Genomic DNA, 26,518 nt, shown 5'->3' with positions numbered 1-26,518 from the left:
AAAAAAGTATATGTATACCACAAAAAATATTATTAAATAAGCTTTCTTATTGAATTATGTATATAAAACTTGTATTTTATTTAATCTTTTTATAAAATATTAACATGTACATACTTACGTTAGTACGTATAATTATTATCATTGACGTCGCTTCATAAAATGTTTACATGTCATACATTAAAAGTATTATCAATTATTTACTTACAAAATTATAAAATTCAATTTTACAATTATCAATTTATTTGAAAAAGATTATTTTGCAATCTAAGTAGCCGTTAGAATTCTAACATTTGCACTTTTAATACAACATAGTGGTATCTAACGGGACAGAATTTCAGCTTTGATCAACGAAATGAACTGAATTTTTTCTATTTTGTCATCTGTACATTAAGTCAGTTTTTTACATATATAATTTTTGAATGTGTTTGTATAATTTGATAAAAAATAGTGAATAAACTAAATCCTCATATATAATTGACTTTTATTTAAAATATCAAACAACATTATTATGACCATATACATGTCAAACATACAAATATCTTCAATATTTGCTCTTTGGTTGCAACATATCTAAAATTAGTGGTGTAAAATATGTAATAATGCAATCAGCTCCTGCTCTTCTCATAGATAAAAGAACTTCATTTAATACATTTTCTAAATTGATTGCCCCATTTTGAGCTCCATGATAAAGCATAGCATATTCTCCTGAAACCTGATATACAAACATTGGATATTCTGGATATGTATCTTTAGTGTGCCTAACAACATCTAAGTAAGAGAGACCTGGTTTCACCATAAGCATGTCAGCTCCTTCAGATACATCTCTAGCCTTCAAACAATAATACAATTTATTAAAGACAAACCACATACATAAACTAGGGAATATAATAGTACTAACAGCAGCTCTGGCAGCTAATCCATTACTTCCTGGAGGCAATTGATAACATTTTCGATCTCCAAATTTTGGTGCTGACTTTGAGGCATCTCTAAAAGGTCCATAAAATCCTGATGCAAATTTCACAGCATACGATAAAACTGCAACTTTGTTTGCTAATTCAGTTACTGCTAATTTTTGTTTTATTGCCCCTATTCTTCCATCCATCATATCAGATGGGGCCACAATTTGTGCACCTTCATTGTGTAATTTTATAAGCAATGAATTAAAAGTATTTAGTAGAAATAAATACATTTGGAGAAAAGGGTAATCTCACCAGCTTTTGCATACGCAAGAGCGATTTCTGAAATTCGTGTAATACTAGCTTTGTTATTTATGCTTCCATCATCATTTAAAATTCCACAATGTCCGTGAACAGTATAGGGACATAAACAAATATCACATGCTATTAACAAATGTGGAAACCATTGTCTTATCAAAGGTACAGCTTGAATAATGGGATTCTGTGTACTATCTGCATTACTTCCAATATGATCCTATTGAAAATGTAATGCAATTTTTAAACAATTTGTTATCAAATATTTTCTATGTATGGTTTACCTTTTTTAAATGTTTTGATACTCCAAACAATAATATTGATTGTAGTCCCTTTGAAACTAATGGTTGCAACATTTTACGCAATTGATTAATACCATACCGATAAACACCTGGCATACTAGCAATTGGATCCTTAGCATCTTGTTCGTCTCTGAAAAAATATTGTAGCTATATAATCTTAACAGGAACAAATGTGTTTAAATAAATTGCCAATTTAACAATAAACAAGCTTTTTCATTCCTATAGAATATATCCTAAGGAACTATAATTTGCACACTTCCGTAAATCTGTTGTTAATAAGCAATACTTTCAATACATTCTTCAAAATTCTTATGTAACAAAGTATTTAACACTTTCAAAAATGTTCAAATTATTTTATTCCTTTTTTACTTGATTTGTTACTATATTTGAATAAGATTATAATGTCATTAAACACATGTGGACATAAATGCATGTATATACAAATACACATAAATGTATATATATAAATCACAATCAAAAGCGATAGGTTATAAATAATTGTACTTACGAAATGAAAATCGGATACATGAGATTGTTAACAGTAATTTCTACATTTGGTGATTGCCATTGCCGTAGAGTAGGATGAAAAATGCCGCTGTGAAGGGTGTGTTTGGCTAGCACTTCTGACATTTTTCAAAATAAATTAATTTCTCTTTCTACTTATTCCACAACTTTCTACCACATAAATATATTTGTATGCCCTTTCACTATGGATTTATAAACTCACCCTGTACATTAAAGCGTATACAATACATTTTCAATAATTTCTTTTCCACAAATAAATAATAAATAATCTTGATCACCATTGTATTTTATTGATTTGAACAATTGCATTTATTTATAATAAATTTCTTTACTTAAAAGAACATATAACAAATATTTATTTTGTTCAAATTTATGACTTTATTGCCTGTCCTTAAATTATTTATATTTTCTAATAAATAAAAACGATAAACAACTTATTTATAATTAATAAATACACATATATATATATATAAAAAAAATGATTGATACTTTCAATCGTAAAATTAATCGTCAGCATGATAAGCTAAAAATGCCTACTAAAAAATTCTACATAATTTGTTCACAAATTTTAAAAGATAGTAATAAAAAATCTTTTTTGCCCTAATGCTTATCTACTTATATTTTTATAAATCGATCACGTTATTGATAGAGATTACAAATAAGAAATCTTTTATATATACCAAGAATTACTTCATAATTTCGCGCGATTTTATATTTTCAGGATGTCGCTCAATACACTTGGTACAGAATAAATAATTACTTTGCGCTCTCGGTGAATGACAAACATATTAGGCAACTTAAAGGTTCGTTTTCACGTGACATAAAGGAACAATATTTATTTACCAGTTTTATTAAACATTGTTTATTAATTGCAGTATTTATCAGGCAAACTGTCAAATATATTGCTTAGACCCAACTGATCGCCTATAGGTACTAATCGTAATTAAAAGGTTAAAAATAAAATACGGTGCTATTATTATGTCTGGATTTGTAGCTACCTACGTACAATATGCCATAATAATATTACATATCTGTTTATTGTTCGAAAACTAAATGATGGGGAATCCTAAATTTCAAATTCATCAAAAAATATCTGTAGTTTTGATATATTAATGATGATAATATTGACGAATCGTTGCCATCCCTAGGTGTACATACACATACAGTCGTAACCAACGTAGCCATATTTTATTCCCTAATCGCTAACTGGGAGGAGTGGGAGAAGATAGTATGGTGGGAATCCTTCCGCTCCTTTACGCAACGTGCATTAAAGGCATTGGAGTGGAAAAAGATCGCGAATCGCATCGCGATTTTAATGTATTTCTTTCTCCCACTCCTCCAGACAGCAATTTAGGAGATAAAATTTGGCCACACTGGTTACAATCCAAATCGTACACCACACATGAAAATGTTTTATTCTAAAAATAAATTTGGAATAAATATATTCTAAATATATTTATATTTATTGTGTAATAATTACGAAAGAAATGAATATTGCTTACCATAAACTAATGAAATTATTATAATACAGTGCAAAAAACATTTCACTGCTGAAATCGTACACATTAAGATTCTTTTTTTAAACTTTATTTAAATTAAAAATTAGTACTTTACAGAATATCTGTAGTTACATTTTACGACATGTAACCTTTTTGGCATTAATTTTACTAAGTTTTGTATAAAGTCGGGTTCAATTTTGCTTTATTTTTCTTGCATTGCCTTTTTTAAATCATTTTTATTCGAAATTATGTCTTTTTATTCTTACTTCTAATTTATATAAAATATTCTCAATTACATTTATATCGAGTGTTTTAGGAGGTGTATTGATAACTTTTCTTAAAATTCTCAATTTTTCGATGCTACTTTTTAAATTCTCTTTTAAAGTATTTAAATAAAAAATAATTTTCTGTTTTAGCATCTGATATATACTATCAAACCATCACTAACCCACTTTCATGTTTAATAATAGTATTCATATTTTTATTTAAAATTCTTTATTAGGCTTATGTTATAAAAATCATTTTTAAAACTCTTCTTACACTTTGTAGAATAACAAATTTTTGTAAATTTTTCCACCATGCACAACAATTTAAGTACATTAAACTTTAAATTTTCTTTAATTTTTCTAACTATTCATTGCTCATCGTATGTATTAAATATTTTGTTTGAAGCTGTTCTTTAAGCTTGTTACTTAAGTTGAAAAGCTGTTTACTTAAGTTGAAAAATGTTCACGAAGAAAATGAAAAATTGGAATTTCATTTATCTGCTAACCATTTTATAAAATATCTACCACCTATCAGAATATATATACAATTTTGTGATAATTATCCTGCTAAAAGCCCACCGAATTTCTATATTATTACGTTGTGGCTTTCTCCGTGGCAAATATCTTTCATTTGTCAGAAATTAGATGAGATATGGTTAAATAATAAAAGGCAAGAAATATTATTTCTATGGTTTGAATTTTTAAAACATGATCTTCTTCATTTTCTCAATATCAAAGACATGTTAGATATTTCATTTTTATGTATGACCCATTATAATTTGTCAAATTATTATCAATTAAATTTAATATTTAAAAATGATTACAGAGCTATATATATTATTTTTTGATCCAATCAAATTTTTAATAAATTATAATAAACAGCAATGTATACTTGAATTTGAAAAGTGTTATTACAAATGCAATATATGTTTTGAAGAATACAAGGGAATAAATTGTATAAAACTTAAACATTGTAATCATATTTATTGCAAAAAATGATAATACTATAGTTGATATAGTTGATAAAAATTAATGATAATACTATAGTTGATATAGCATGCCCTGTCTTATGTTGCCATTCTTGTATAACAATTGAAGAAATAAAAGATTTATGTCCAGAGTTATATCCAAAGTACGAAAATTTATTACTGCAGATAACATTGAACACTATGAAAGATATAATTTCTTGTCCTCAAATTTCATGTAAATGTCCTCTTATAAAGAATTCTGATGATGCATTAGCCATTTGCAACAAATGTGACTATGTCTTTTGCATTTATTGTTACAAGGTACATATTGTATATTTTGACAAACAAATGCAAGTAAATAGATATATTTAATAAATTTTGTATTAGGTAAATCACGGAGTCCAGCCATGTACTATGGCATCACGTGACATGCTAAAATTAATTGAAGATTATGAAATTGGTGATAAATATACAAAAGAATTGCCAAAAAGGAAATATGGCGCAAGACAAATACAAATAGTTGTAGAAAACAATTTAACAACAAAATATTTAAAGGTATGTATTTGATTACAACTATAGTAATTATTTAATTTATAGAATGTTAACAGTCATATAATGCAATCATTGTATTTATAGAAAAATGCTAAAGCTTGTCCAAATTGACGAACTATGATCGTAAAAATTAATGGATGCAACAAAATGACATGTATTTATTGCAAAGCTTCCTTTTGCTGGCTATGTGGAACACACATTACTACCTTGAATGCATACGATCACTATTTCTATGAAAATAATTCATGTTACAGGCGCTTACTTGAAACATAATATATAAAAATAATATGGAAAATTATTTTTAGTTGTGAAATGAAAATAGAATGTATATTTTTATACATTATAGAGGTGATTATAAAATATGGACAAGTTAATTTAATTTTGTTTGCTGTTAGATCAGCATAAATATTACACAATTCAAACAAAAAACCATTTTTTTTACCTAATTTCATTTTTATATAACAATTAGTCTAATTATATACAATATGTGTATAAAATAAAATAGCTCACATATCAATAATGGTAAATTACTATCCTTAGTACTAGACTTTTACATGTCAATGTTTACATTAAGCATCTCTTGGCATGTGCACTTCAACAGTAGCTTCTGTCACTAATTGCTCTGCGACAATAGAAACTGTTGATCCTGATCTTTGATGACTTACTATGTTATCTATAAGTTGCCGCAAATACTATGAAACACCTAACAATAAGAAGCCTATTGAAAGTTACTTTGACTCTCACCTGCACATTCTTTGTCACATTCCAATAACCTTTGTCTGTTATGAAATTGTGTCATGTTAAGTTTTATAAGTTTAGGACCGAATATCCAATATCCAAGACATCCTCCCAATATAATAGCAATATTAATGTATATATTATATGTCATAACAGCCAACATTAAAATATAGCCAAGAAATGTATGTATAAACCAATGAAATACTTGAAAAGTCCAAGTGGACCAACGTATACTATCAAAATAATATATAATATCAACTTATGACAGCAAGACAAATTTACCTTTATAATTTACAAAAGTGATAAAATATTACATACCAACGTAAAGAAGAACGTGTTGCAACTGACTTTGAAGATATTTTTGATAATAAGGAAGAATTCTCTGATGTTCTACCCATTTGATTTTGTACAAGGACCATAGTATTTTGCTGTATTTTAATTTGCAAAATTTTCATACCCTCATATAATATTGCAAGCGCAGTTAAACCCAAACAGGTGCAAAGAAAGCTTGAAGTTGTAATAACATTATACCCTGGTAAAAGGAAACTACCTAAATTGTTACCAAACCAAAACCACATATGCATCTGGAAAAAATACATCTGATAATTAATTATTGCAACAAATATAAAAATAAGTGTTTAAGGTTACACATACTATAATCAATGCAAATCTTTTGTAACATACAGTAAAGTTTGAGATAATTATTGAAACTGATAAGAAATATATGATAATTGCCTCCTACATTCTGCACTCCACCTAGCTTTACCCAGTTATTCTCTAATGACTCAACTGTACATTATTTACAGTTCATTGACAGGATAATGAGATTACATTCTCAAGCTTATAAACATTTACGGTTCTTCATTAATACACTGTTATATTTTCTCATTTTACTTTATTGTCTTTCTTTATTTGTAACGACCGAATTAGGTAAAATCTGATAGCATATTTTCAAATGCATATAAACAAAACGTAAAATTAAATTTAAACACGGCTCTAATCATTCATACAAATACGATAACCATACGCCATTGAATATAAAACGTATAATTACATGCTTGAAAAAAAATTGTCAATTGTAATTATTTTTTTATTAGTCTACGTTGTTTGAAGTTGCTAGGAAGCAACGTCACGTGACGTTGGTATAATATGCATATCAATTTTAAATTTTTACGATCACGAAATAAGTTTTTATCAGAAACGGCAAAAAATAAACCAAGAAACTATCTCAACGTTTATATTATTTCTAACGAGATACGATAATAAAATATAGAAAATCTGTGGTCGAAATAGTGTATCGGAAACGCATTAATTATTTATTGGCCGATGGAACGGATAAATATACACTAACGAAGAGTCTCCAATAATTTGGTCGAAGGGTCCGATTGTGTAAAATATTACTTAACATTTCACAAAATTTAATTAGCATGATATAAAGCGAATCTCGTCTGATTTAAAACGATTAAATAAAAGCAGAAAGCGATTCGCGAAAAAGTGCCGAAAGGTGGCGGATACAGTGAAGCACGACAGCGCTATCTACATCGTTGGGACGAGCAAGCGTGGCTAATCAAAGCACCAAAAGGTAAGCCGTAAGGGCTGTTTATTTTTGGGTTTTCGTTCGTCCTACGAGGCTTTTTCTCGAGTAATGTGCTTCCTGGCCGTGTCGGACTGTACATCGTGCTTGAAAATCAGTTGACGAAGCAGCAATGACCACGAAAATGTAGGTGAATTCGCCGGACTGGCCGTAACGTCGAGCATCTTGCCTAGTAAAGTGAAAACTCCATTTGCTCTTCCCCTCGCTCTGAACCCCCCGTGCCATCTCTCTCGTTGGCGCCTTTCTAACCAATTGCCAGGCGTGCACCGAGCACCGACGTTGTATATACGTGTGCATAATACACCTAGCTATTCGAGAACTTTTTCGCGCACGCATCTTCACGCATTTTACACGCGCGCCCTGCGCCCTTTTAACGCGGCGACCGTTTCTAACAAAGGGAATCTTTCTACCGTTGTTTATTCATCTACAGGAAAATGAGCAGTTCCGAGGAGGTATCCTGGATTTCGTGGTTTTGCAACCTCAGGGGTAATGAGTTTTTTTGCGAGGTAAGTACACTCGTTACATTGGGAATTTTGTGTTATCATTTCTCGTAGATTTCGCACTTCCGAAACTCATTCATTCTTTCGAGGTTAACAATTTTTCCATTGTTGATTGCTTAAAACGGTATCCGTAATCGCATTACAAAATTCTATAAAATTTTTCGTTTATACGAAATACAATGCAGTTTCTATCTTCTAAAATGGTATGATTTTGTAACAAATTTCATGCGTTTCTCGCGTTACATACGGAGGTTAATGTAGCATTTTTGCAGGTCGACGAAGATTATATCCAAGATAAGTTTAATCTAACTGGACTGAATGAACAAGTACCGCATTATAGACACGCTTTAGATATGATTCTTGATCTCGAACCTGGTAATTAATTATTAATACATAGTGATTAAACGTCAAAATTGCTTTTAAGAACCTTTTTGCTATGTAGATGACGAAGTGGATAGTCGTCCGAATCAGTCAGAGTTAGTTGAACAAGCAGCAGAGTTGCTTTATGGATTAATTCATGCTCGTTATATTCTCACCAATCGTGGCATTGCTCAAATGATTGAAAAATATCAAGCTGGTGATTTTGGTCATTGTCCACGTGTTTATTGTGAATCCCAGCCCATGTTGCCATTAGGCCTTAGTGATGTTCCTGGGGAAGCTATGGTTAAGAGTTATTGCCCCAAATGTATGGATGTTTATACACCAAAAAGCTCGCGACATCATCACACTGATGGAGCATATTTTGGAACAGGATTTCCACACATGCTTTTTATGGTTCATCCAGAGTATCGACCAAAACGTGCAGCAAATCAATTTGTACCTAGGTAAGAAATTAAACATTCTTTTTTCTTTTGCAAGTATCATATTAAGAATAAATTGTAGAAGTATTTGCATTTTAAAAGATTTTTATACAATTTGAATTGAAATATTTTATATAAATGTTACTGTAAGAGTGTAATTTATATTTTTAGAATTATATATAAAAAATAATAATGTTTTTACAGGTTATATGGCTTTAAAATTCATCCTCTAGCGTATCAGATTCAACAACAGTCTGCGTCAACGTTTAAAGCACCATTGCGGACTCTTAATTACAATAATGGGAAACGTTAAGAGCATTACAACATAGTCTAGAACATTTTTTTCATTAAACATAATACAATTCCTAATTTCGTCCCTAAGGATTAAATAAAATATTATTTTTTATATCGCTCTTTATACATCTTAGCAAGGCGCTGAAACACTAATCGTTTCGTTTACCATCGATCGTTTGCGAGATTAAGCGCGACACTCTATACTTTTCGGATTTTTCCACGGTATTTATAGTATGCCGAAAAGATTGAAGAGTGATATATCAAATTTTTAATGCTCGTTAAGCGCCGTGCTCATCTTTATTTCAATTTTAGTAACAATTTTTTTTTCGTCTTGAAAATCACAAGTGTATCGTTACATCAATTCTTGTCCATTAAAGCAGAAGATGAAATGCATACTTAGAATAATTACTAGTGTGTAAGGGAGCAGACGAGAATCGTAAATAGAATATATTTCTTTAGACGAGTTTTGCATCTCCGGGATTGCTGCCTAGTAGTTCCTATGCGCAAGGAAGATCACAGTTGAGGATTGATCGCGAAATAGAGGAACAGGTAGCATCAGATCCTGATTTACTTTTCAAACAGAGGAAACGACATATGAATTGATAATTCGTTAAATATAATTTAATTTAACTATGAAATAATATGAACATAAACTATAAAAGAAGCAATTTATTTATACATGATTTATCTTAATAAAGCTCAGATGAACGAAATATGGAGTAAGTTTAAAAGTAAAGACTGCATACTATTCTGTAAAATCTTGTTTTCTATCGCAGGTCTTGGAGGACTTATGTGCAACGTTTAGTGACCAGAAAAGAAATTCCATACATTTTCTGAATATGATATGTATCTAACATAGGCAGTGTATATTTTAATATAGAAAAATAGAAATCATTAATACAATTGTTTTTGTATTACAGTTACTATAAATGTTCAAAATTGTTGTTTGTATTAAATCAAATAAGTTATGTATCATTAAACTTATTACTTTTTTTTATCGAGTATTGTATTTAAAATTTAAATTAAGGTATTCATTATTTTAAAGTAATATTTGCATAAAAAAGTTAAAGAATGACAATATTTTCCATTGTATTGCATATTAAATTCTGAGAAACTTCTAAACAAGGACATTTTCGTGTTATTTCAATATATATTTCCATCGATGTATTTTAATTTATCATTATATACTAATATTAAGTATATTCGTTAAAATTTTTACATATTTAATAAAAATATGACAAAAATCCAATTTTTACAACGTTTGTAAAATAAAGCTTAACTGTAAAATCTAAGTGTATACAGTTTTCAGAAAATTTATGTTAATAAATAAGTTGTATTTTACGTTAAAAATAATACTTATTTTTTAGTCATTTTTTACGTTTTCTCTAGAATGTTTTTCATTAAGAATACGTTAATGCGATATAATATAACACATTGTGCAAGATATTAAAAGATAAAAAATATTAACTTAACATATTAAATTATTTATTTGTCGTTTAATAAATTAAATGAAAACGTTGTGTGATTTGAGATATGCGCCGAAACCTCTGACACAATTCTATAAATGTCCCTAGTTATATAGAGTTGCGTTCTGCAACACAGAAGTTATCCAATCACATGCATCTTTGGAATTTGAATTAAATGTCGCAAACGGAAAACCAGTACAATATAAATCAAACAGTTCAGAATTATAAAAGTAAACTTTGTGTTTCTACTAAAGTTCTGTAGAAAAAATAAGTATTGTTTATAATATTTAATACAATGTATATTACGTGTCTATTGGTTTATGTTGAAATTCTACGTTTAGTGTCAAAGTTGAAGTGATGATTACAAGTTTGACAATGCTTTCGGAACAACAAAGGCTATATAATTCTCAAGAGTTTTTAATAGTTTTAATAGAAAAAGAAATTGTCAGATATTTTACAATTGCTTTTTTTAACTAAGTTTGATATATTGGTGTGATTTGTATCATACATGTTTGAGTTATATTTTTACTTTGTTAATTAGTGTGAATTGTTTACTTTTTTCAAGAATGTCAAATCTTTCGACAAATGGTAGACAAATATTGAGTAGCATGGATTGTCAGGACCATACAAACACACGTCCAAAATTTCAACCAATACGCGTAAAAGAATTAATTTTTTGTGAAAGTGACGATGATGAAAGTGAAGAAAAACCAGATGATTTTGATACTGAATCAGATTCTGACGATCTTCAACCTTTACCAGAAGATAGCAGTAAAGTATCGTTTATTAATTTTGAAATTGGTGATCAGTGGTCAATGGTTAAAGTTGATGGTATCAGTATACCCCAACAGTCTTCAAAAATTAATGAGGAAAAACATAACATAAAAAGCGAAAAAAATATAAAGTCTGAGCAATTAAATCATGTGCAATTAAATTGTGAAAAAACTTGTTCACATGAGAAAAATTCTCAAAATGAGCACAAAGATAAGCATATCACTGATATAGACATTGAAAAGCAATTGAATGAAAAGCAAGCACATAAAAGTTATTTTCAATCTACAGGTCAACATAATACTTATAAAGCAAGTAACAATGACTTTGAATCACATATATGTGGTTCTCAACGTTTTGAAAATGTGTCGCAATTTCCTAGTAATAATTTGCAGAGTACAAACATGAAAGTAGATATATTAGAATCAAAGTCAATTGTAGGTGAAGAAAAGTTGTATCATGAAAATATTTCTTCTAATAAATTACTGACATCAAATATTGAGTCATTATTAACTTCTGTTGATCATTTGTTGTTGCAAACACCTTTGAAACATGCACAATTCAATTCTTCACATCCAGAACCATGTTTCTCCCGTAGAAATATTGCTCAAACACCACAAAACAAATTATTTGATATATCAAAGAATCCTAGATTAACTCCAGTGACAGTTTCATCTCATTCGTCTCAAAATAGTACAAAACAAACACCACTGCAAAATAAGACTATTAATATTAAGGATGCTGTGCAAACTCCAAAAGATTCCATTTATTTTACACCAAACATAGTAAAACACGAGACTCCAAGGTATATAATACAAATGTGTGTGTATATACTATAATCTTTTATTTAAATAAATATTTCATTCTAGGTATTCAAATACAGAAGGCAAAGTAAGACAACCTTTAGCAGACACAGGAAGTTTCACACACAATAATACTTCGACTAAGCGATTGTTAAAAGGTTTTCAACTTTCCAAAGTAAATGAAGAAGTGCCAAACAATCAAAATAAATTATCTAGTAAAAATTTAAGTAACAGCACAAGAATAGCTAAACAAATATTTGAAGCATCGGAAAGTGCTGTACAATTAGAATCAGACACTAATGAACAATTAAAAGAAAATAGTTACCCAAAGGAAGAGAATGTATTGACAGATAAAGAGACACTACCACAAAATAAAGTACCAGATAACAAACATACTGCTCATTTGAAAAAAAAGAATAAAGAAATCTTGAAATTAGTATGTAATGATTCTCAAAATCAGTATGGAATGGATAATAATCACAACCAATCACAAAAACCAAAAAGAGTTGTAGATAATGCATCAAATGTACAATTTTTGATGCCATCTAATATTTCCAAATTAAAACAGACTAGAACTCTTTTTGTAAAAGGAAAGAAATATTTAATTTTAGGTATACTTGGTCAAGGTATGAGTGGAGAAGTTTTAAGAGTGCAAGACTTATCTTCTTTTGAATTATGTGCTATTAAGTGTGTCAATCTTGACCGTATGGACAAGAATTCTGCACAAGGTTGTTTAGAGGAAATTTCAATGCTACATAAATTACAAGCACCATGTATTGTTAAAATGTTTGATTAGTAAGAAATTATTTAACAAATACATATTTAATGTACATATATGTACTGATTTTTACATTCAAGCTTTTTGCCTTAGTGAAATTAAATATCCCATGGTTTTTGTGGTAATGGAAATGGGAGATACTGATCTTAGTCGCCTTCTAAAAACTATGTCGCAGGAGAAACAAATTTCTCTTACAATGATTCTTTATTATTGGACAGAAATGTTGACAGCTGTTAAACATATACATGATAATGGTAAATATCTTAATAAATGAAAATTATTTGTTACTCTTGATAAATAATATTTTTATATAAATAATTGTATTTTATGTTCACATATTTTCAGGAGTAATTCATTCAGACTTGAAACCTGCAAACTTTTTATTAGTGCGAGGAAGATTAAAGCTTATAGATTTTGGAATTGCTTCTAGTGTAAATGCTGATATGACATCTGTTGTAAAAAACTGTCCAATTGGAACTTTAAATTATATTAGTCCAGAAGCACTAATGGACACTGGTGGAAATTCAGATTCGCCTTCACAGAATGTCAAATATAAAGTATAAAAAATAGAGTCTGTAGATTTGAAAAAAATAAGAATGTACAAAGTAACAGTACAAATGTTTATTTCACAGATTACTTTTAAGTCCGATGTCTGGTCTTTAGGATGTATTTTGTACAGTTTAGTGTATGGTCGCACACCATTTCACCATATTCGTTCACAGTGGGCCAAAGTGAATGCGATAACTAATCCAAAACCAAACATTCATTTTCCTGCAACTTTGTCGTCAGTAGAGGGTGATAATACAGTTGTACCACCACCACCAATTTTAATTGATGTGATGCGTAAATGCCTTCAGCATGACCCGAAAGCACGGCCAACAGTGGTCGAGCTTTTGCAAGTTGAATACGTACCTACAAAGCAAGAATGCATGTTAACATCAATTCCCAATATTCCAGCAAATATTTTGATGAAAATGAAACATGCATTAAATGAGGCTGAATGGCGAGAATTCATGCAGGTTGGTGAATTTAACTAAGTAAACTTCATTTATCTTTTTCACACAATAAAAAAAATAATTATTTCTAATTATTTTGATGTTCTAGGCTTTGGAAAACGCACGATATACATAATGCTATCTGGATTAATCACTTTTATTTATGTACATAAGTTCTTCTATACATAACAATCGATAATAATGCTTATTTAAGTGTATTATAGTAAAATACGGGATTATTTAAATACTGTTTTAAAATATAAGATTGTATCATGATGTAGCTGAATTACAGAATCCACTTATGCTTACCTGTACGATATTCGCCAAGTAGATATTGCGTTACAAACGAGACATGGATAGTCTATTAAATTAAATAACTTCAATTTTATTAGCACACATTTATGTATACAAATGACTTCAATTAAGCTATTAACTGAATTGACAGTATTCACGAGTAACTATTGTGCTAGATAGTCAAATGATTGGATATCTACAAATACATATCTACATATCTACAAAATCTGTTAGTAGAACAGTCTTTTCTAAATGTGTCATTACTCGTTCTAAAAGAACTACTAATAACTGTCTATGCAATTGTGGTGGTAATTCCCAAAGCATAACACATCTCCAGACTTTATTCAGTGCACGTCTAGCTCCTGCTTGATCCCATACAAAATTTTTACTGTCTAGGAAAACAAAATATAAAAAATAATACTATATAGGTATAAGTATAAAAAAAAAGACAATAGAAAATGTTTTCTCTTACCTTGTGGTGGACCACATAAGAAATTTTTATCTTTAGATATTTTGTATTCTAAAATGTAAATCATATGCATTACATATTTGATTCCGTACAAATCATTTAACTTACAATAGTTAGATTTTGTTAATTTATACCTTCAGTTTCCTTTGGAAAAACTGGTAATGGTAATTTGTGTATAAGTTCGAGTAAATTTTTTATATAAATTTCAGGTGGCTGCCTTTTTGGAGTAAGAGAGGGAAGACATTTCCAAGTATAATAAAGTGCATCAGGATACTCTATAATTTCTTGGAATCTAGATATTAAACTAGCATTGTCCTTTTCCGGTGAAAGTAAACTGTTCACAATCGGTTTCAATCGATGAAGAGGAAAGTAATATCCTAAGTTACCAATTGGTTCCAGTGGATTCTTGCCTTCTTCCGCCATAAGCTTTATGGAGGTTGTAAGAGCTTGTAACTGAATAGCGGGTCGACATTTTTCTATCGATAGAAGTATCTTTTCCCATATTTCTTCATAACAGTTCCTCAACCAGTTGATGTATCTTGCTTCTGGACTTGGCTCTGTTTTACATGTCTTATGAAAAAGCTATTTTATATTTCTAAATATTTACAAAACCAAAACACTACACGTCTCATCTTGGTGCTTAAATTTTGTGCCCAACCAGAGATTTTCACAAAATGGAAATTTGTAAAATGTTTGTAATGCAATTTAAATCAACAAACTCACAGACCCATGCATGTTGTTAAACAATATTGAAATACTGAAATATTTAAACGTACCTGAAATCGTAAGTGTTATCGTGCTTTCAAGATACATATCACCCCTTCTTAAAACCTCGACGAATATTGTTTCTATTGTAAGTAAGCAGGACGAAGTAGATTCCTGATGAAGGGTGATCAGGAATTTTATTAAACGACATAACCTCGGAAAGTTGATATATTTGTCGATTTCATATGATTTTAGAGCTCGCACTTACATCCCGTTGGGCTAGTGTGTCTACTAAATTGTTCGTGTGTTTCTTCGACGCCAGAAACTCGTGTGCCTTTTGTCTTAAATGTTTCAATGACATATTTTGGCCGGAGAAAGCGCTGGGAAGGTCTGCAGCGTTTGCCATGACCGTGTACGGAGAATTTGGTAATGGCAGGAGACAGATATTAAAAAACATCAAGAATGGGTTTTCGTATTTTTATTACTTCTGGTAACTATTGTGTATTTATTAAGTTTTAAATATTTTAGAATCCACAATAGAAAGACCGTGTGCTGATTTTATCGGTTGTTAAAGAAATCGATAAGTTGTATCGTCCACGATATTTGGATTACTTTACTCATTCGGTTAACGTTTTGAATTTTGTAAAATTTGCCGTATCGAAACATATATTGTACATAATTTTGAAGTTCCTTTACTATCAAGTCAAACCGACGTGTGCTGTTTGTCCACAAGAGAATACACTACGAAGATTTATTTTTTTTAGTACTTTCTATATAAGAATACGCGGTAAGTAAATATTGCACATCATCATTGCATTCATAAGTAAACAGTGTTAAGTATATTGAAAGATCATTTTTTGTAAAGTATATGTCATATAACTAAAAGCATAGTTATCTGAACGATTGATATTTATTGCTCATAACCTATAAATTTGATAATACTTTATATGTTAAAAGAGCAAATTTGATCGCGTAATTACACACCAAAAATTGGTGTTAAATATCAATTGAAATTTTATTGTTGTGTGTAAGAATTTTCTATTGATGTAAGGTTTCATGCATCAGTCGTAATACAAGTCATGTAATAGAATCAGAAAATGTATTAAATTATATTTTAATTTATTAAATGTCTGAAAAAAAGTGCTGTAGATGTCAATTGTATTTCACTGTAGTGTTATTTTAAATGAACCTTTGTTTTTCATATTTAGTTAAAACAAAAAAATGTTAGAAATAACATGCAATGATCGTCTTGGGAAAAAGGTTAGAGTTAAATGTAATCCAGATGACACTATAGGTGATTTAAAGAAATTAATAGCTGCCCAAACTGGAACACATTGGGAAAAGATTGTTTTAAAGAAGTGGTATACCATTTTTAAAGATCACATAAAACTGCAAGATTGTATCCTTTAAGATTGAATGCACATTTATATTGTCATGCAATATCGGATAATTCTTAGTACATTTTCATTAACTTAACAATTCAGATGAAATTCATGATGGCATGAATTTAGAGCTTTATTACCAATAATTAATTAAGATTTAATGTTAAATATAAGTACAATAACATCGGTAACAGTAATTTTTACATTTAAACATTTCATGATTTTATGTCTTACACATTATTTAATTATACAATGTATATAATAACTATATTATATAAATAAACATAGGTAGCAATGACAAAAATAATCTTATTTTGTATGCTGGTATTAATTGATGTTTATAATGTAAAAAGTTTGCTATTCATAATTACTATTTAATATCTTACTATTTTTATTATATTTTTACAAATTCATTCTGTACAAATATAGTCTCTTTCACGCAGTAAAATATTAGATTTAATAATTAGCATATTGTACCCAAGTTTTTAGATTGTTTAACATCCGGTTTGAATATAACAAACATAATATATTCCGTAATTTTTTAAAATCTAATTATATGTAATTCTATTACTAATGTAATGTAGTGTCACTATATTAAAAAGTATATGAGTATTTTGTACAACAAGAAATATGATTATTTAACTTATTTTCCATCAAGTTCTAATTGTACTATATTTGTTCACAGTGTGTCAAACTGAATGTGATAACTAATCTAAAACCAAACATTTATTTTCCTGCAACTTTATCGTCTATAGAGGATGATAATAAAGTTGTATCACTACCACGAATTTTAATCGATGTGATATATAAATGCCTTTAGCATGACTCGAAAGTAACAGCGGTCGAGCTTTTGGAATCTGAATACATACCTACCAAGCAAGAATGCATGTTAACATCAATTCCTAACATTCCAGCAAATATTTTAATGAAAATGAAACATGCTTTGAATGAGACTGAATGGTGAGAATTGACATGGATTTGTGAATGTAACTCATCAAATTACATTTATCTTTTTTACATAATACATCGTATTATAAAGAAAATAATTTTTTATGCAAAATTTTTTTTCATCTCGTATATATTATAATCGATACAAGTAAAATTATGAAAATGATTAAAAATAATAATTGCGTAATTATTTTGTCATTCTAGGCTTTGGAATGTGATATATATACAATGCTATCTGGATTAAGCACTTCTATTTATGTACATAAGTTCTTCTATACATAACAATCGATAATAATACATACTGTGCTTATTTAAATGTATTATAGTAAAATACAGGATTATTTAAATACTGTTTTAAAATATACGATTGTATCATGATACAGCTGAATTATAGAATCCACTTATGCTTACCTGTACGATATATGCCAAGTAGATATTGCATTACAAACAAGACACAGATAGTCTATTAAATTAAATAACTTTCATTTTATTATCACACATTCATGCATACAAATGACTTCATTTAACTGAACTGACAGTATTCACGAGTAGCTATTGTGCTAGATAGTTGAATGATTGTATATCTAAAAATACATATCTACATGTTGCTCGTGAAACAATGTATTCCGAATCAATTCCTTTACAATTATTTTTAGATTTTAAATAATACAAAAGTATGCAATATCTTCGTACTACATTTTTTTAAACGTATAAAACAAACGCAAAAACTTCTATCATTTTCTTTGCGTCTTTTTGTTCATTAAAAGTAGTGTTCTTTTTGTATAGAAATGCATATTGCACAATATGCATGTGTAATGCACAACTTCAATATTGCCACTCAGTGCATTGTTGTTAGTTGCCAATACTGCAATAATTTTTCACCTTTTGGCAATGCCATAGAATTGGGTCTTTCAAATGCTAACATGATATTTTTCACCTTATTTTTTAATTCACAATCGAATAAATGTCCTCCAGTGCGTTCTAAAGCCGATGCCATGTCATATTCGACAGAGGGTAGAGGTTCACGAATAAAACGAGCAGCGCTAGCGATATTCGGTACAATGTGCCACTGTAGTGCTTTAATTTCCCAGAGACTACTAAGAAGCGCATTACTTAATAATGGATCTCGTTCTTCCATCAAAAACGGGTCTCCAGCACCATTACTTTCTTCCGTTGACACTTCTCCATCTTGCAGATGGTCTATGAGACGTTTTAAGCCAGGGTGCCTGAGTAGAAGATTTCCAACTAAAAGTAAAATAATAAGAATATCTTCAGGTGGCGCAACAAGAGTTAATCGCGCGAGTCGTTTTGCAAAGGCAGCAACTAATGCTTCTGGTAAGTGCCTAGAATGTAATAGTAATGGATGATAATCTTCATGTATCTATAAACAGATAAATTATGATATTGAAAATACTTACGTTGAACTGAGAAAAAGGTCGGACAAATAAAATAAACGAGCTTTATACTTTGTATGAAATATTTCTGGTTCAAACATAGAATAAAGTTTTGTGAAGATATTGGGGTATTCTAAGTTATGTTTGGTAACCAGTAAAAAAACACCTTGTAGTGCGAGTAAGCCAATGGGCCCATCTGTATCCAAGGAATCCATAAGAAAATCTGTTAGTAGAACAGGTTTTTCTAAATGTGTCATTACTCGTTCTAAAAGAACTACCAATAACTGTCTATGTAATTGTGGTGTTAATTCCCAAAGCATAACGCAAACCCAGACTTTATTCAGTGCACGTCTAGCTCCTGCTTGATCCCATACAAAATTTTTACTGTCTAGTAAAAAAAAAATATAAAAAATATAAAAATAATATTATACAGGTATAAGTATTAAAAAAAAAAAAAACAATGGAAAATGTTTCTTCTTACCTTGTTGTGGCCCAAATAATAAATTTTTATTTTCAGACATTTTGTATTCTAAAATGTAAATCATATGTGTTACATATTTGATTTATTACAAATTATTTAATTTACAACAGTTAGATTTTGCAAATTTATACCTTCAGTTTCTTTTGGCAATGGTAATTTGTGTATAAGTTCGAGTAAATTTTTTATATAAATTTCAGGTGGCTGCCTTTTTGGAGTAAGAGAGGGAAGACATTTCCAAGTATAATAAAGTGCATCAGGATACTCTATAATTTCTTGGAATCTAGATATTAAACTAGCATTGTCCTTTTCCGGTGAAAGTAAACTCATCAGGATCGGTTTCAATCGATGAAGAGGAGAGTAATATCCTAAGTTATCAATTGGTTCCAGTGGATTCTTGCCTTCTTCCGCCATAAGCTTTATGGAGGTTGTAAGAGCTTGTAACTGAATAGCGGGTCGACATTTTTCTATCGACAGAAGTATCTTATCCCATATTTCTTCATAACAGTTCCTCAACCAATTGATGTATCTTGCTTCTGGACTTGGCTCTGTTTTACATGTCTTATGAAAAAGCTATTTTATATTTCTAAATATTTACAAAACCAAAACACTACACGTCTCATCTTGGTGCTTAAATTTTGTGCCCAACCAGAGATTTTCACAAAATAGAAATTTGTAAAATGTTTGTAATGCAATTTAAATCAACAAACTCACAGAATCATGCATGTTGTTAAACAACATTAGAATACTGAAATATTTAAACGTACCTGAAATCGTAAGTGTTATCGTGCGTTCGAGATACATATCACCCCTTCTTAAAACCGCGACGAATATTGTTTCTATTGTAAGTAAGCAGGACGAAGCGGATTCCTGATGGAGGGTGATCAGGAATTTTATTAAACGACATAACCTCGGAAAGTTGATATATTTGTCGATTTCATATGATTTTAGAGCTCGCACTTACATCCCATTGGGCTATTATGTCTACTAAATTGTTCGCGTGTTTCTTCGACGCCAGAAACTCTTCTGCCTTTTGTCTTAAATGTTTCGACGACATCTTCTGGCTGGAGGAAGCGCCGGGAAGGTCTGCAGCGTTCGCCATCGTCGTGTACGGAGAATTTGGTAATGGCAGGAGACAGATATTAAAAAACATCAAGAATGGGTTTTCGTATTTTTATTACTTCTGGTAACTATTGTGTATTTGTTAAGTTTTAGATATTTTAAAATACAGAATAGGAAGACCGTGTTCTGATTCTATTAGTTGTGAAAGAAATCGATAAGCTGTATCGTCGATGATATTTGTATCACTTTATTCGTTCGGTTAACGTTTTGAATTTTGTAAAATTGGCCGTTGGTACATCAAAACATATGTCGTGATTAATTTTAAAGTTCCTTTACTATCAAGTCAAACCGACGTGTGCTGTTTGTCCACAAGAGAACACACTACGAAGATTTATTTTTTTTAGTACTTTCTATATAAGAATACGCGGTAAGTAAATATTGCACATCATCATTGCATTCATAAGTAAACAGTGTTAAGTATATTGAAAGATCATTTTTTGTAAAGTATATGTCATATAACTAAAAGCATAGTTATCTGAACGATTGATATTTATTGCTCATAACCTATAAATTTGATAATACTTTATATGTTAAAAGAGCAAATTTGATCGCGTAATTACACACCAAAAATTGGTGTTAAATATCAATTGAAATTTTATTGTTGTGTGTAAGAATTTTCTATTGATGTAAGGTTTCATGCATCAGTCGTAATACAAGTCATGTAATAGAATCAGAAAATGTATTAAATTATATTTTAATTTATTAAATGTCTGAAAAAAAGTGCTGTAGATGTCAATTGTATTTCACTGTAGTGTTATTTTAAATGAACCTTTGTTTTTCATATTTAGTTAAAACAAAAAAATGTTAGAAATAACATGCAATGATCGTCTTGGGAAAAAGGTTAGAGTTAAATGTAATCCAGATGACACTATAGGTGATTTAAAGAAATTAATAGCTGCCCAAACTGGAACACATTGGGAAAAGATTGTTTTAAAGAAGTGGTATACCATTTTTAAAGATCACATAAAACTGCAAGATTGTATCCTTTAAGATTGAATGCACATTTATATTGTCATGCAATATCGGATAATTCTTAGTACATTTTCATTAACTTAACAATTCAGATGAAATTCATGATGGCATGAATTTAGAGCTTTATTACCAATAATTAATTAAGATTTAATGTTAAATATAAGTACAATAACATCGGTAACAGTAATTTTTACATTTAAACATTTCATAATTTTATGTCTTACACATTATTTAATTATACAATGTATATAATAACTATATTATATAAATAAACATAGGTAGCAATGACAAAAATAATCTTGTTTTGTATGCTGGTAGTAATTGATGTTTATACTGTAAAAAGTTTGCTATTTATAATTGCCATTTAATATCTTACTATTTCTATTATATTTTTACAAATTTATTCTCTACAAATATAGCCTTTTTCACGCAGTAAAACATTAAATTTGATAATTAACATATCGTACCCAAGTTTTTAGATTGTTTAATATCTGGTTTGAATATAATAAACACAATTTATTCTGTAGTTTTTTTAAACTTAATTATATCATTAACTTAATGTAGTGTCACTACATTAAAAAGTATATGAGTATTGTGTATAATAAAGAATATGATTATTAAACTTATTTTCTATCAAGTTCTAGAATTAATGTCGCCTCTTGAACAATTTTTCTCTTCTGTCTATTGAACTTTCAGATTCCTTTGTAACCTTATCCCTGTTGCTTAATAAGTCTCTTATGTGTTGAACTATCAAGTCTATTGCCACTGCAACAAAACATAAAGTATAAAAAAAATTGTTAAAGATTGCTCATCCAATGATAGACATCATCAATTCCTTTATTATTATTTCATTTTACAATATAAACGAAAGTCATAAAATGATACAGTTTCAATCATAATCATTGTGTATGATAATGACATACTTTTATCAGGATTAAAATTATTTGAGCATCTGCAAAATGAAAAGATTGAATAAAAAGATTAGCATCACAGATGATAACACAATTAAAATGTTTTGGAACATGAAAGTACATGTATAATGCATAGATTTTGTTAGATAATGGAATAATCGTGACACCTCTTACAATATGAGACAATTAGTCAGTATGGTGGCATAATGTCACCTTTTATTCTTTTCCTCTGGTATTCATTGAGTGATCGTAATAAAATGTGAAATGAAGTATTATTTTAAGTGCACAACTGTGCAAACTCTTTGCCTCCTACCCAACAGATTTAAATTATAATATATTACATTTTAAAGAATTATTCTAATATTATATGGTTTATTCTTCAAATTATTTTATACAGGGTGATTGTCTTACCAGTAGACATCAAAGGAGTGCCACTGCCTAAACATTATGGCAGTTGTCCCATTCGACATCTTTTTAATAAATACATTCATTTCCGTTGCAGTAGTCGCTGACATCGGTCAACCACTGACATGCCGCACAACGTACTCTACATCGACAGATTACTATATACAAATGTGGAACAATTGCAATGATGCATAGATGGCAGTGCTCCTCTGGAGTCTACTGGCGAGAAAAAGCATTAAATTGATTGGGAAATAACATTGTACAAAAAGTCTAAGCTTTTAATACATGCATAATTGCACATACATACACACATACATACAGGTTCTTATAAGTAAGTAATACTTCAATCTGTCTATAATATTAGTCTTACATGTAAATTTAATTAATATGCAAAATTGGTATAACAATATTTGGAGAAGGTACTTTGTTTAATCATGCAGTACATTCATATTTTAGGAACAATGTAAAATTAATTTTACCCTATTTAAGGGATTGATGGATGCACACATATTAAAAGCAAATATCTTTTTGTTGCTTAATATAAATGTAATATAAATACAATTCTATAAGTATGAAGGAGACGTATAAAGTACTTACAAAACAAGATTCAAAGTTACTGCAAACGTGATTATATTATTTAATTTATATAAAAATGTAGTGCTTATAAATGAGTATATTATATTTAGATTATCTGCTGAGCAAGTCGGATGAAATTGAAGTACGCTTATGCTGGCAGATGTATGGATGCTGCCCGGATGAATTTTCAGCCTTTTTCAAACCCAAAATGCACCAGATGTGGTGCACTATAAGATCTATTGCCACTGCAAACATACAACAACCAAACCATGTACGTTTCCGTAAATGACCTTAATTTTTGCACTAACTTAAAAGACAGCTTGTTTTAGCAGCCCTTACATACCAGGCAGCACCCATAAATAGCTATACCAGACATGTACAAATGCAAAGAATAAAAATTTAAGCTGCCTTACTACATCATATCTGTACCTAAATTATGTGTATATTTTTCAACAACCCAAAAGATTAATGTTAAGCTTGAAGATCAAAAGAAATAAAATTATTATAGCTATAAAATTGCAATTAATTTTTATATTTCATAAATTAGGTGCATATAAGATGAGAATGAATTAATATTATGATGTAATGCAAATTTACATTTATGAATAAGTTAATAACTTTTATTATATGTTTAATATAAAAAAAAGTATGATAAAATGTTCCAAAATATGTGTAATACCATATACTTAAAAGTATAATCTAGAGTAAATCGCGCGCGTGTGTGCGTATCTACGTGTATAATGCTACAATTTACCTGTATTGTCTGCACCTCTTGGTATAATTATATCAGCAAATTTCTTTGTTGGAAGACAAAACTCTTCGAATGCAGGTTTTATGAAATTCATGTATTGATTCAATACATAATCCAAGTCTCTTCCCCTTTCATTTATGTCTCTTAGCACTGCAAAATAATTGAAAGTATTCATTTAATAATACATACTTATTTTAACATATATAACTGTATTATAAATAAAAATTAATGAGTATTTTCATGTGCTATTACCCCTTCTAGCCAATCTGGTGTCTGAATTGGTATCTACAAACAATTTCATATGAAATAAATCTCGTATCTTGGGAAAATAAAACACTAAAATTCCTTCAAATAAAACCACATCTGCAGGGTAGATTGTTATTGGTTTCTCTTTCATTCTGAAATCCAAAAATATCATTGAGACAAGATTGAATTTATAATTGAACGATTATAAAAGTACGTACAAGCTATTTGTTTTATAATCATAGGATGGTACTTCGCATATCATTCCAGCAGATATATCTTGTAATGTCATAAGTATCAATTCATCATTGAATGCATTGGGGTGATCAAAATTATATTGACCTTTTTCAGCTTGCAGTTTCTCGGCCGGCGATAAGTCTCGATAAAAACTGTCTTGTGAAATACAGACTACTTGTCGCTTCATATGGTCCATGTCAACTTGTCCAAGTTTTTCCATTATACGTTTGCAAACAGTTGACTAAAATAGCATAAACGGAAACAATAATTTTACAAATTTTTCAAACAAACAATAAGTCAAAAAGTTATACGATTTTCCGATTACATTTTTCTTACTGTGGTTAGATCGTACGAAAATTGTATTGCTTGTAAACTGACAAGTAAAATTGATCAAGTCTCATGATCCGGATAAGTATGTACTCACTTTACCACTAGCTGTACCACCTGAAACTCCGATTAAAAATGGCGTTGTACTGTTCCATTTTCCATTAGTAGTAAAAAACATCTTTCGTTGGTTGATGATGTCAATCAATATGTTTGCCATCGTGGAAGATTTGTTTGTACGTTTCGCAATTGAACAACGAATTGGCTCTGATGCTAGGCGTTTGGGTGAATGATAATAGAGGTACACAACTTACAAATCGTTAGGTAGAAACGCGCGAGCGCGCACATTTAATTAAATGTAATTCTTATACAAGGTGTTTCAGTTTTTAAGCATCTGACACATATATGTATATATTTGAAGATAAATGAAAGAAATGTATAGAGAATACAACAGCGTGAACACTCTTTATATAAATAAATGTGCTATAGATATATTATAAATTACGAAAATTATTTTCTAGATTCAACAAAAAGATCATATGTTCAGTTCCAACAATACATCTTGCACAAATTACAATTCGCTTAAAATGTTTCTAAGCGAATGTTGGTAACAATAAAGTATCTGGAAATATCTAAGGTTTTGAGTGTAGTATGCAATCGTAAGCTGTATAATATAATTCTTTTGGTATTCTTAAAATTATATACATACTCACACACCAAGTTTTGGAATTTGTTTTCAACATAATATGCAAATTGATGTTATATCTAATTGCAATATTTTTCCAAGTACGAGCTTTTGATGCTTCCTTCAATATATTTTGAGACATATTGAGAAAAAACAATTCGCTATAATATTTCGCTTCTCGTTTCTCTCCGCCTTACCATAAATTATTATATTTACTATAATACTTACCTTTTTCTTCCCGCTCCGCAATAATCGTGTAGATCTAAGACAGTGGTTGGTGGTGTTAATTATTGTTGTTTCAAAATATCTTACAGAGTGAATAGTATAGAGAAATGGTGACGAAGAACGAAATAACGAGTGTCCTATAAGTTTTATTTTATTGAATTATGGTAGGGTTAGGGCAGTTTTTCTGGCAGAAAACTTTGAATGGCATTTTTTTTTTAATGATATAAATTCTAATTCGTATTAAACGTATTGATTAAACATAGAAGAAAATACAGAATGTAGTTTAAAAATTATTTATTCACATTATATATATACAAAAACATACACAGAAATAT

The 26,518-nt window shown here is 29.5% G+C and overlaps 10 protein-coding genes across 38 annotated transcripts; 5 read left to right on the top strand and 5 right to left on the bottom strand.

The window, feature by feature from the left end:
- Window positions 1–461: 461 nt before the first annotated feature.
- Window positions 462–2,814, bottom strand: Pbgs (Porphobilinogen synthase). Of its 5 annotated transcripts, XM_076305713.1 has the most exons (7): window positions 2,241–2,373; window positions 2,022–2,136; window positions 1,496–1,643; window positions 1,212–1,431; window positions 899–1,131; window positions 784–829; window positions 462–712 (listed from the first exon to the last, which is right to left on the bottom strand). In XM_076305713.1, exons 1-7 carry the CDS (start codon window positions 2,317–2,319, stop codon window positions 639–641), a joined length of 915 nt encoding a protein of 304 aa, XP_076161828.1. In that variant the 5' UTR covers window positions 2,320–2,373; the 3' UTR covers window positions 462–638. The 5 variants fall into 5 exon arrangements, with proteins under 5 accessions (XP_076161828.1, XP_076161826.1, XP_076161827.1 ...); XM_076305711.1 differs by adding an exon at window positions 2,719–2,814 and having other exon boundaries at window positions 462–829; window positions 2,022–2,241; XM_076305712.1 differs by adding an exon at window positions 2,729–2,785 and having other exon boundaries at window positions 462–829; window positions 2,022–2,241.
- A 1,716-nt stretch (window positions 2,815–4,530) lies between these two features.
- On the top strand, window positions 4,531–5,804 carry LOC143143880 (E3 ubiquitin-protein ligase RNF14-like). The gene is made up of 3 exons (XM_076305730.1): window positions 4,531–5,092; window positions 5,159–5,326; window positions 5,408–5,804. Exons 1-3 carry the CDS (start codon window positions 4,973–4,975, stop codon window positions 5,432–5,434), a joined length of 315 nt encoding a protein of 104 aa, XP_076161845.1. The 5' UTR covers window positions 4,531–4,972; the 3' UTR covers window positions 5,435–5,804.
- Window positions 4,691–7,853, bottom strand: LOC143143877 (protein SLC31A2). 9 transcript variants are annotated; one of them, XM_076305726.1, is made up of 4 exons: window positions 7,413–7,852; window positions 6,380–6,645; window positions 6,068–6,294; window positions 4,691–6,015 (listed from the first exon to the last, which is right to left on the bottom strand). In XM_076305726.1, the coding sequence occupies exons 1-4, from the start codon at window positions 7,488–7,490 to the stop codon at window positions 5,993–5,995; spliced, it is 594 nt and encodes a 197-aa protein (XP_076161841.1). In that variant the 5' UTR covers window positions 7,491–7,852; the 3' UTR covers window positions 4,691–5,992. The 9 variants fall into 9 exon arrangements, with proteins under 9 accessions (XP_076161841.1, XP_076161836.1, XP_076161835.1 ...); XM_076305721.1 differs by having other exon boundaries at window positions 4,694–5,945; window positions 7,413–7,853; XM_076305720.1 differs by having other exon boundaries at window positions 4,697–5,987.
- Ckiibeta (casein kinase II subunit beta) lies at window positions 7,572–10,377 on the top strand. 4 transcript variants are annotated; one of them, XM_076305716.1, is made up of 5 exons: window positions 7,572–7,643; window positions 8,086–8,161; window positions 8,428–8,530; window positions 8,580–8,979; window positions 9,160–10,377. In XM_076305716.1, exons 2-5 carry the CDS (start codon window positions 8,090–8,092, stop codon window positions 9,266–9,268), a joined length of 684 nt encoding a protein of 227 aa, XP_076161831.1. In that variant the 5' UTR covers window positions 7,572–7,643; window positions 8,086–8,089; the 3' UTR covers window positions 9,269–10,377. The 4 variants fall into 4 exon arrangements, with proteins under 4 accessions (XP_076161831.1, XP_076161830.1, XP_076161832.1 ...); XM_076305715.1 differs by having other exon boundaries at window positions 7,592–7,781; XM_076305717.1 differs by having other exon boundaries at window positions 7,593–7,781; window positions 8,598–8,979.
- Window positions 10,378–10,615: 238 nt separating this feature from the next.
- Mps1 (dual specificity protein kinase monopolar spindle 1) lies at window positions 10,616–14,549 on the top strand. The gene is made up of 6 exons (XM_076304287.1): window positions 10,616–12,291; window positions 12,356–13,084; window positions 13,161–13,321; window positions 13,413–13,624; window positions 13,700–14,086; window positions 14,172–14,549. Exons 1-6 carry the CDS (start codon window positions 11,282–11,284, stop codon window positions 14,196–14,198), a joined length of 2,526 nt encoding a protein of 841 aa, XP_076160402.1. The 5' UTR covers window positions 10,616–11,281; the 3' UTR covers window positions 14,199–14,549.
- Window positions 13,243–16,373, bottom strand: LOC143143241 (nucleolar complex protein 4 homolog B-like). 2 transcript variants are annotated; one of them, XR_012991068.1, is made up of 6 exons: window positions 15,799–16,373; window positions 15,602–15,704; window positions 14,960–15,382; window positions 14,829–14,876; window positions 14,372–14,748; window positions 13,243–13,979 (listed from the first exon to the last, which is right to left on the bottom strand). XR_012991068.1 is itself a non-coding variant. In XM_076304288.1 (5 exons), exons 1-5 carry the CDS (start codon window positions 15,985–15,987, stop codon window positions 14,567–14,569), a joined length of 945 nt encoding a protein of 314 aa, XP_076160403.1. In that variant the 5' UTR covers window positions 15,988–16,373; the 3' UTR covers window positions 14,187–14,566. The 2 variants fall into 2 exon arrangements, 1 of the variants encoding a protein (XP_076160403.1); XM_076304288.1 differs by lacking the exon at window positions 13,243–13,979 and having other exon boundaries at window positions 14,187–14,748.
- Window positions 15,753–17,231, top strand: LOC143143242 (ubiquitin-like protein 5). 5 transcript variants are annotated; one of them, XM_076304290.1, is made up of 3 exons: window positions 15,753–16,020; window positions 16,739–16,929; window positions 17,015–17,231. In XM_076304290.1, exons 2-3 carry the CDS (start codon window positions 16,752–16,754, stop codon window positions 17,056–17,058), a joined length of 222 nt encoding a protein of 73 aa, XP_076160405.1. In that variant the 5' UTR covers window positions 15,753–16,020; window positions 16,739–16,751; the 3' UTR covers window positions 17,059–17,231. The 5 variants fall into 5 exon arrangements, with proteins under 5 accessions (XP_076160405.1, XP_076160404.1, XP_076160408.1 ...); XM_076304289.1 differs by having other exon boundaries at window positions 15,760–16,317; XM_076304293.1 differs by lacking the exon at window positions 15,753–16,020 and adding an exon at window positions 16,335–16,557.
- Window positions 17,232–18,096: 865 nt separating this feature from the next.
- Window positions 18,097–21,241, bottom strand: LOC143143782 (nucleolar complex protein 4 homolog B-like). Its single transcript, XM_076305462.1, has 6 exons — window positions 20,697–21,241; window positions 20,500–20,602; window positions 19,867–20,280; window positions 19,736–19,783; window positions 19,279–19,642; window positions 18,097–19,203 (listed from the first exon to the last, which is right to left on the bottom strand). The coding sequence occupies exons 1-6, from the start codon at window positions 20,883–20,885 to the stop codon at window positions 18,699–18,701; spliced, it is 1,623 nt and encodes a 540-aa protein (XP_076161577.1). The 5' UTR covers window positions 20,886–21,241; the 3' UTR covers window positions 18,097–18,698.
- On the top strand, window positions 20,791–24,126 carry Ubl (Ubiquitin-like protein 5). 4 transcript variants are annotated; one of them, XM_076305472.1, is made up of 4 exons: window positions 20,791–20,918; window positions 21,643–21,833; window positions 21,919–23,473; window positions 23,599–24,126. In XM_076305472.1, the coding sequence occupies exons 2-3, from the start codon at window positions 21,656–21,658 to the stop codon at window positions 21,960–21,962; spliced, it is 222 nt and encodes a 73-aa protein (XP_076161587.1). In that variant the 5' UTR covers window positions 20,791–20,918; window positions 21,643–21,655; the 3' UTR covers window positions 21,963–23,473; window positions 23,599–24,126. The 4 variants fall into 4 exon arrangements, with proteins under 4 accessions (XP_076161587.1, XP_076161586.1, XP_076161590.1 ...); XM_076305471.1 differs by having other exon boundaries at window positions 20,800–21,221; XM_076305475.1 differs by lacking the exon at window positions 20,791–20,918 and adding an exon at window positions 21,233–21,461.
- Uck (Uridine-cytidine kinase) lies at window positions 22,295–26,320 on the bottom strand. Of its 6 annotated transcripts, none has more exons than XM_076305466.1 (7): window positions 26,187–26,320; window positions 25,983–26,079; window positions 25,374–25,546; window positions 24,934–25,190; window positions 24,722–24,867; window positions 24,473–24,619; window positions 22,295–22,591 (listed from the first exon to the last, which is right to left on the bottom strand). In XM_076305466.1, the coding sequence occupies exons 2-7, from the start codon at window positions 26,014–26,016 to the stop codon at window positions 22,473–22,475; spliced, it is 876 nt and encodes a 291-aa protein (XP_076161581.1). In that variant the 5' UTR covers window positions 26,017–26,079; window positions 26,187–26,320; the 3' UTR covers window positions 22,295–22,472. The 6 variants fall into 6 exon arrangements, with proteins under 6 accessions (XP_076161581.1, XP_076161582.1, XP_076161580.1 ...); XM_076305467.1 differs by lacking the exon at window positions 22,295–22,591 and adding an exon at window positions 22,647–22,778; XM_076305465.1 differs by lacking the exon at window positions 22,295–22,591 and adding an exon at window positions 23,503–23,963.
- Window positions 26,321–26,518: the final 198 nt, after the last annotated feature.

The sequence above is a fragment of the Ptiloglossa arizonensis genome, chromosome 2 (genome assembly GCF_051014685.1).
Source record: "Ptiloglossa arizonensis isolate GNS036 chromosome 2, iyPtiAriz1_principal, whole genome shotgun sequence".
NCBI classification, from domain to species: Eukaryota; Metazoa; Arthropoda; class Insecta; order Hymenoptera; family Colletidae; genus Ptiloglossa; species Ptiloglossa arizonensis.
Note: the sequence above shows the minus strand (reverse complement) of the source record. Positions and strands in the feature narration are given on the sequence as shown.